The sequence below is a fragment of the Corythoichthys intestinalis genome, chromosome 17 (assembly GCF_030265065.1).
Source record: "Corythoichthys intestinalis isolate RoL2023-P3 chromosome 17, ASM3026506v1, whole genome shotgun sequence".
NCBI lineage: Eukaryota > Metazoa > Chordata > Actinopteri > Syngnathiformes > Syngnathidae > Corythoichthys > Corythoichthys intestinalis.
The window spans coordinates 37,581,060-37,589,858 of record NC_080411.1 but is presented as its reverse complement, the minus strand read 5'-3'; the positions used below and the strand labels follow the sequence as shown (position 1 = coordinate 37,589,858).

Here is an 8,799-nt window from a genome sequence, read left to right as displayed (position 1 = left end):
CGCCCGAGCAACGTTGAGGCGCCTTACCACCCCCTTTTGGTGGGAGTGTGTATACCTGAATGCGTCCAAAACCATAGATCAGGGGTGTCCGAAAGTTTTTGCAAAGGGGGCCAGATTTGGTGTGGTAAAAATGTGGGGGGCCGACCTTGGCTGACGTCCTTTACGTAGAACAATATATTTAAGCAAATTTTAGCAAGCCATTCCGTGTGTCACATTTGCTTTATTATGTTTCTTAATTAATAATTTCAACAATCTCGCAACTAGCCTTTGTGGCGTTTTCTTTCAGCTCTCGGGCTCTTGTGAAATACTGCAGCTGTAAAATTAAACTACCTTCAAGTTGCTTGATTTTCTCGCTACGTATCTTCTCTGTAAGCTTGTACATGTCAGCATGTCTTGTTTGGTAATATTGCCTCACGTTGAACTCTTTTAAAACAGCGACAGTCTCTTTGCAAATGAGGCAGACAGAGTTGTTGCGTCTTTTAGTGAAGAAATATTCCAATTTCCACCTATCCTTGAAGTGTCGGCCGTCGCAGTCAACTTTTTTTTTTTGTTGATTGTCGCCATTTTAGAAAATTGGGAATACAGGGTCACCCGGGGTAATGTTGCTTAGAGTACTGCTGCCTTTTAGTGGGTAAATGAGGAGCAGCATTAAGTGTGTAAGCTACTTCATATGCTGGGAGCAGTACTGCTGACCAATTTATTAAGTCTGTGTGCGAACCAGACGTTATTGATTTTATGACAGAGACTGGGGGCCGGATGAAATTTGACCGCATTTGGCCCCCGGGCCGGACTTTAGACATGTCTGCCATAGATGGAATTTTTTTAGACTCATCAATGCCATTGATAGTGATAGACAACTTTGAACTTTGCGTTCATGCTTCACTATTTTTGACGTGCAATCCAATCTGACTTGGGGTTTGAGTACTGCTAGCCCTCTCAGTCAATACTGATTGGACGTCAATCGCCGTCAATGGCAGCCAATGAGTTAAAATAAATAAAACATCAAAAACAAATTAAATAGCAATCACCAAAGAGAAAAACTTAAGTGCAGTGTGAAAGAGCATTGATTTATTTTTCACAGGTTTTTACACCTTAATCGGTTATGTACAAAATCTGGAATGTCGCGTGGATGCACATATGTGGTAAAGACATTAGAAATACACTAGCTACATGTGAACACAGGTGCCCTCTCTCTGCATTGGAACTTGTTATTGCTGGTTTTACAATTGTAAAATGTCTATATTTACACTTTTTGATTAGTAACATCTAAAAATATAAAACCGGTTTTGCCGGCTAAAAATAAATAAGACGTGAGCATCCTGACAAAATCCACATTGACGACAACCAAAAACATTTCCCAAGATTGTCTACAAAAAGACAGTTTACACAAATATTAACGTAACAATTTCGAACACCGGATGTGAAATACGCTCATCGTTTCGTCATTTGTCGGCACATCAACTAACGCAAACTCGATCGTGTTAACAAATGACTAATTGGTAAAAAAAAAAAAAAAAAAAAAAACATTTACACAAACGCAGACTCTTTTTCACACTATTGTATACATATATAGATTTCATGTGCTATTTAATTACAAAACTCTCGTCCATATATAAAATCATTGGTGGTGTTACTAAAAGGTTTAAAAAATAATAAAGTAACGTGGGAAAAAAAGGCTTTATTGCTGCAAAGTGTGAATATTGCTCGTTGAAACAGTTCAAGGTCTTCTTATGGCACTTGCTTCTCTCCGCGCATGAGTCAAATCAACAGGAATGGGCACAAAAAGGCCAAAGAGTGGTGCTCTCCCAAATGAAGGTGATGAAAAAGATGAAATGTAGACCCACTCTTACTCAAGAGACATTTTCCTCTCACCATCCTTGCTTCGGCCGCATTGTGGAAATAAGAGTTAGGCCAAATGTCTCACTTTCATTCATGAACACTCTCCAAGCACTTGCTGCTTTTCTGCTCCATTGCGATTTACACATGCCCCCCACCCCAAAAAAAGCAAAAATAGAGCTGTTCTGCTCCCTAGTGGTCATGGACAGAAGGGGAGCTCAAGTCTTCAGCTTTTTTTGTAGAAAAAAGAAAACGTAGAAACCACAGTGACAGTCCGCTTGACCACCGCGTCAACATGCTTACATTCAAGTGGCATTTTCCCCCCACACTTGTATACAAAAATAACTCTCCCGCTTTCCCCCCGGCCCCCGTTTACGCTTGCACGTCTCTCACGATTGTCAGATCCACAGTGCTGGGGAAGGTCTTTAAAAGGGACACAGCATACCCGTGGTCGATGTTCACAAAGCTGTAGCCATTAGCCTGGAAACAAATACACCAATAAAAAGACTCTGTTAATTAAGGTTTTAGGCCAAGCCTTAGTTAGTGTCCAGCCAAGTTTTATCAATAGATTCCTTCAACATTTGAATGAAATCCATTCAAAAATTCGCCAAATGTACCATAACGTTCAAAAGTTTGGGGTCGCACGAATGGTAGAGTATAAAACCATTTCCCCCCTTTCATTCCACATTTACAGCGCCCCAAAAAATCAATTAAATGTAGATTTTAAAAAGTACAGTAAATACAGAGGGAGCGTAAACAAAACTTAACGAAAATATTTTGTCAACGGACACTTTTTTTTCATAGCGATGATGAGACGATAACGAGGTAAAAACATGTTTTGGGAGACTAAAACTTCACAAGACGAATGCCAGTTTTCATCTGAGACGAAGTGAAAATGTGCAATAGTTTCCGTCACATGTTCACAATGTGTGACATTTTATGTGTAGTTAGCCTGCATCGTAGCAATGCCTGGTTGTTTCACTCGTGACGTGCTGTGCCCGACTAACCAGTGTGTTGTCTCCAGTCTACATGCAGGCTTGTTTACTTGACCAGAGAGAATATGCAATGTTGCTGACTGACACACTAAATGCAACTTATAGCGTTAGCATAGCATTCGCATTAGGCTGATGGTAACAGCGAGCGTCGTCTTAAACTCTCAACTTTTTTTTACTTACAGTTCGTAGCGTCCAGGTGGGTATAATTAATTGAAAATAATGTACTGTTTTTCTGCTGATTGTGTATTATCACCAAGCTGGCGTTGTCCATGAAAATACACACTACAATATGTGCTCGTCTGTCAATATTCATTCCAAATAGTTGGAAACTTTTGTTTTTGCAGTATTTTTTTTTTTAATTTGACAGACGAAAACATTTTCAGTAAACGACTAAAACTAGACGAAATCAGTTTTGAGTTTTTGTCAACAAAAACTAGACAAAGACAAACACATTTTGAGATGACTAAAATATGACTAAGACTACTAAGTATTATCGGCCAAAAGACATAAATCAAAAGGGTAGCCAAAAACAACACTGGTACTGAATTCAAATCTACTCTATGTACTGAATAGCACTTTTCACACACATATCCGGTGAAATTCTCATGTAATGTGACACGGGATTTACTTGCGTCATTGCTTTCACGCATGTAGGGATGTCCGGAGAATGACGCTGGTTGGACACTTTCACAGACAGTGCTGGCCACTGGCACTTTCTGTGCGGGGAGGGCTGCTGCCACGATTTTATAATCCAGACATACATCATTTTTAGTCAGCATCGACAGTCACAACGTTGGTCAAATCGTGTTTTGTTCCAGCCGAGCATTCCCAACGTCAATTCAAGCTCATCAAGACTGAAGCCCGACCCGATCAATTAATTTGATTTACAGGCCGGAGCCCGAAACCCCCCCCCCCCCCCCCCCCAAATGTTATGTTTTATTTGTAGGCCCGAGCCCTAAAAAAAAACAACACAATTTTATATTTTGTTTGTAGGCCCGATCTTACCTCTAATGGCGTACCGCATGCAACACGTCACTTCCGCTCATTAATATTCATGACATTAGCTACTGTTGCTAAGTAGGGACAAACAAGCCACCGTTTGTCCCTAATAGGAAATGAATAGAAATCGTGTACGAAGGAGATGTTTACAGAGCTAAACCTACCAATTCTCTCTGAAAATGATGTGCCTGGTGCCAAATGGACTGGCAAAGATGTGGAAGAACATAAAAATGTTCAGTTAAAGAGATGGCTTGAGTGTCAAAGGCTGAAAAAGACGAAAAAAACGAGCCGACCTAAGCATAGCCTTAGCTTTTTTATCGATGCGACTGACAATGACATTCTCCTGTTTCAACAAGCTATCATTTACCATCAGTCCTGTCTTTCTTATATATCCTCTGTTTGTCCTACGTCTCTGACCGTTGATAGGGGTAATTTAGTTAGCTTTGTGTAGCGATCGTAAATGCTACTCAGTGACAGGCAACGAACACTTTAAATTTTTTCATTGATAACAAATCTTAATTCTATAATTTATTTACACTTCCCCCTTACTAAAGTTGTTTTATATATATATATATATATATAACAGAAACGGTAACAGTGGCAGTCAGATACCATTGTAATTCTTTTCAGGTCATTCATTGTCAGACAGAAGCAGTACGGCACAACGTTACACTAAAAAAATAAGTTACAAATATAATAATGGCTTACCTCTTTGTCCTCTGAAAGACCATGCCAACCCAACAAAATGTTTACTGTGTGAAAATGTGAATGGATTCACCGAGCTGGTATTAAAGTCCACGCAAGTTGATTCGGTCTTCACATTTTTTCCTCCCGAGTTTTTGGTTTCAGGAAACGTATGAAGAAAACATCCTTCATGTGTCGTAATGTCTAGAGTCGTTTCTACAAGTTCCAAAAAAGCAATGCGTGATCGGCATGTTCGTTTTTGAAAGATTACCGGAGAAAAGTAGTACAAATTACGTTGTTTCTATGCGAGGGCGGGTCTATAATGTCCCACTTTGGCTTTACTTCCGCTTTACGATGAGACGTCACGGTCTAAAAATAGCTTGCGTGCTGTAATTTAAGATGCGTGCTAATTTAAGATCTTTCCTATAATTTAAACCCAGGCGATCCAAAAGAAAGGCCGCTGAGGTTAGTGTTTTATTGATCCCTGTCGACCTATCGTCATGGACCCATTGTGCTTTTCCCCCTTCCCTCCGTTGTTTTGCGTTGAAGTACAACCCTGTTTCACTAGTAGCGAACCCTAACATCGGCAATAAAATAAACCACACATTTCAAAAGATGGACGATGGACTTTCTTCTTTGGCTCTACAATCGTGCAGCAATTTCGTTATGTTTTCAGTTTAATTTAGCCGTCCAGCTTGCTGTGTTGATAATTGCGATGTTTGTTTACTGCTTTTCGTCTTACTGTGAAAATGGAGGAAGTGACGATCGGCCCGCCATGATATTTACGTCATCAGTCATTGTGCTGTGGCCCGGGAATTTAACGCCTTCTTTCACGCACACCGCTTCGCGGGAAAGTCCCGGACATGATACTAAGGCGCGACCTGTGAAATGTCCGTGTAATCTCAGTGTCATTCGACCCGAGAATTTGTTTTCACATCAAACTGCTGCCCAGTTAAATCCCACAATATTCCCGGTGTTTCGGAGTGTGTGAAAGGGGCTTATGTCTATCTGCATTATGTCTTATTGCTTAGGAGACATACTTGGATAATTTTATCACCGGGCTGAAGAATTTTGGATGCCGGACCCTCAGGCTGGACCCTTGTCACAAAGATCCCCTGAAAAGATCAGATTCATATTAATAGTGGTATTTCTATTTCAGTATTTCTTTGTCTAAACTTTACGTACATTGTCATCTGGACGGAAAGGGTTCCCACGACCTCCCACTCCTCCCGATATACTGAAACCAAGTTCTGGATTTTTCTCCACCTTAACGTGGATCTTAAAAGGATTGCAAACATTGTTATGTTGACTTTATATTGATGTCGACTGAACAGGTGGTCTGCTGTAACGTCCAAACTGACCTCATGTGGCGAGCGCTGGGGCCCCTGAGCCTGCTGGGAGACTTTGAGGATCAAGTAATCGATCAACTGCTCTCTGGAGGGGTGGCGGGCCATGGACGTTTGATTCACGTGTGGACGAGCTGACGAAACCACCTGACCGTTCATCAGAGGCACCTGGGACACGAAAGATAGCTAATGTCAACGTCAAAGTTTCTTGTTGTCACGGACATGGTGGTCATAAAACGGAGGAAGGAGCTAATAGCGTCTACATCATTGGAGGGAACAAAAACGGAAAAAAGGAGCGTGCGCGGAACATTTGCCTACTTTTCTGCGGGAGTCCATGGTGTAGCTCTGCTGGACCGGTGGCCCAAACACATCATCCTGCAAGAAAAACGGAAATTATACTTCACAACAGTCGTCAATTATACACGGCGACTGCAGACAATATGATGTTGATTAGTGAGACACTACTTTAAAGGGAGCATCTGGTTTCTATCTACAAGCTGAGCAGCACACTACATGTATTATGTGTACAGTACTACGTCTAAGCGCATTTCCACCAGAGGAACTTCAGGGAAGCATTACAAGGACCACTATGTTTTGGATAGTAGGAATATTACATTTGGTTTTTACATGTAATTTATCAGGGTATAAATATCCTGCTCTGAATTAGTAATTATGACAGTTCTTCTGACAATCTTTAGTGTCCATTATCTTGTGGGCCTTAGAACTAGAGATCGACTGATATGGGTTTTTCAGGACTGGTACTGATTATTAGTAGAGGGGCCGATTACAGATTTTGGAGCCGATATTCATTTGCGGTAAAAGTGCAAAAATTGGCATAAAAATTGAATAATGCAAACACTGAACTTCATTGAAATGCCTAAAGCATGTTTATTGAATCACACACACACACACACACACACAAAAAAAAAAAAAAAAAAAAAGCTAATAATAGTGGGTGGCGTGGTTCATTGGTAGTTGTTCCCCAACCCAGAGGGTGCGAGTTCAATTCTCCGCCCTGATGACCTCGTCTAAGTATCCTTGAGCAAGATTCTAAAGCCCATGCTGCTCCTGGTGCAGGATCCGTAGGTAGATGAGGATGTAGAGTGAAGCGCTTCGAGTGCCTTAAAAAGGTGGAAAGCCGCAATACAATTGTATCCCCATTTACCATTATCATTTGACCAATCAGAGGACGGGGTGAATACTAGTGCAGTAGAGAGAGGTGCGGCTGTATCTGAACCGAAATAACCCAGTTTTAAATAGATTTTCTTTCATATCGGCGGGTCAGATTTAAAAAAAAAAAAAAAAGGCAGACGCCGATACACGTCAATTTTTCAAATATTTTTGCCGATAATCGGTCTATCTCTACTGAGAACCCAAAAGAGCTTGAGGTCCAGTGACCCCATTTGAGCTTTGGGGTCCAGCAACTTTTGAAGTGCAGGAACCCCACTGATTCTGTGGGTTCACGAACCTTTTGTATCCAGGAGCCTTTGAGCTCAGGTAACCTTTAGTGTCCTAGATCTTCTGGTGTTTAGGAACCAGATACTTGGGAAGCTTTACAGTTCAGGTATCTGCCAGGTTTATCCTATCCAACAATACCTTTAAGCCATAGGAACCACCAGGGTACAAGAATTCAAAGTTCAGGTGGAAATGCGTATTAGAATACTATTAAATATCTCAACTCTACCCTTTACTGATTCTAACAACCACTTACCTTCCACATGCACTTAAAAGTCACTTCTCGGGCCAAAACACAAAGGGACAAGTGGACGACCAAGCAAGCAGCAAAGAAAATTGAAATATAATCATGGTGATGTCACAAGATGGTGAAAGCATGATGCCACGAGCCACTACATATAGTGATTATTAATATGAACACGAATGACAGCTTCTTAGTGTAAATAGTTGCTTTGCCATGGACTAGCTTTCTATTTGAGTGGAAACGCCACAGGTAAAGTAAAGTACTAAGACAAAGACCTTCAAATATCTAGGACGTCCTAAGTTACTGTGGCAAAAATACAGTCTTATAGTCAATAAAGTCTTGAAAGTTGTGTCCCAACTAAATTCAAAAATGTCGAATCATTTCATTAGCTGGTTAAGCATGTCTCATAGAGTCCATTCAGACTTACATTTCTAATGTTACAAACTTTGCACTAACACACAAACACAAATAAATTGTTCCAAGTATCCCAATCCAGTCTTTGCATAGTCTGTTACTTACTCTTCTCAATTAGATAATATAATCGACATGCACCTTCATTAGTGTTTAACCTGCTATCGATGAGCTAAACTGTGAAGTTAATATCGCTACCCTTTCCGTGGGTTTTACTGTGCCGGTTGATGATAGATTCAATGATCGGCTACTGAGTAAACTGATATTCTCAGTTTCCAAATTTTATCAAATTTGTTCGTACTATACAAAGAAATACCTCCGCTTTCAAAAACAAAAGTAATATGGCTACTCAAAAATGCAGGTTTGAACTGTCCAGACTTGCCAAATCATTTAGTTTTAAGTCAAGTTGAGTCATGTTTTAGCCTAGCATTCCCCAGGTCCTAAAATTAGTGACTTCTGTAAAGTCTGACTTAAGTCGTGAGAAAACAACCACTACATTGCAAAACGTCATGTGTGGGGCCTGTGTGAAATGCTCCAGAGATTTGCACTGGTGACAAAAATCAAGCATACTCTCACTTGTACGCATACAAGTGTCAGATGCTTGCGGGTAAAGCGGGAGAGGACACGCGGACGAGACTGGCAGCGATGCGGCGCCGGGCGGTACTCACGCTGAAGGCGGCGTAGGGCCTGAACACGTCCCTACAGCTGCCGTAGTAGCAGTAGAGGTGCGGCGAGCAGCCGAGAGGAGCATTATGGGAATTAAAGGAGCGGGACAGCGCGTTCTGAACGACGGCATCGGCCCACAATGTCAGCGGCGGCCATGCAACGC

The 8,799-nt window shown here is 41.2% G+C and overlaps 1 protein-coding gene across 3 annotated transcripts in view; it reads right to left on the bottom strand.

The window, feature by feature from the left end:
- Nucleotides 1-1,663: 1,663 nt before the first annotated feature.
- Nucleotides 1,664-8,799, bottom strand: part of erbin (erbb2 interacting protein) — a 56,463-nt gene continuing 49,327 nt past the window's right edge. For 2 of the 3 annotated variants that reach the window (XM_057818229.1, XM_057818230.1), the window contains 6 exons: nucleotides 8,639-8,752; nucleotides 6,179-6,235; nucleotides 5,876-6,028; nucleotides 5,700-5,792; nucleotides 5,555-5,629; nucleotides 1,664-2,316 (listed from right to left, as the gene is read on the bottom strand). In XM_057818229.1, coding sequence (XP_057674212.1) covers nucleotides 2,209-2,316; nucleotides 5,555-5,629; nucleotides 5,700-5,792; nucleotides 5,876-6,028; nucleotides 6,179-6,235; nucleotides 8,639-8,752 — 600 coding nt within the window. In that variant the 3' untranslated portion in view covers nucleotides 1,664-2,208. The remainder of the gene's footprint in view (nucleotides 2,317-5,554; nucleotides 5,630-5,699; nucleotides 5,793-5,875; nucleotides 6,029-6,178; nucleotides 6,236-8,638; nucleotides 8,753-8,799) is intronic. The other variant, XM_057818231.1, reaches the window with a different exon arrangement.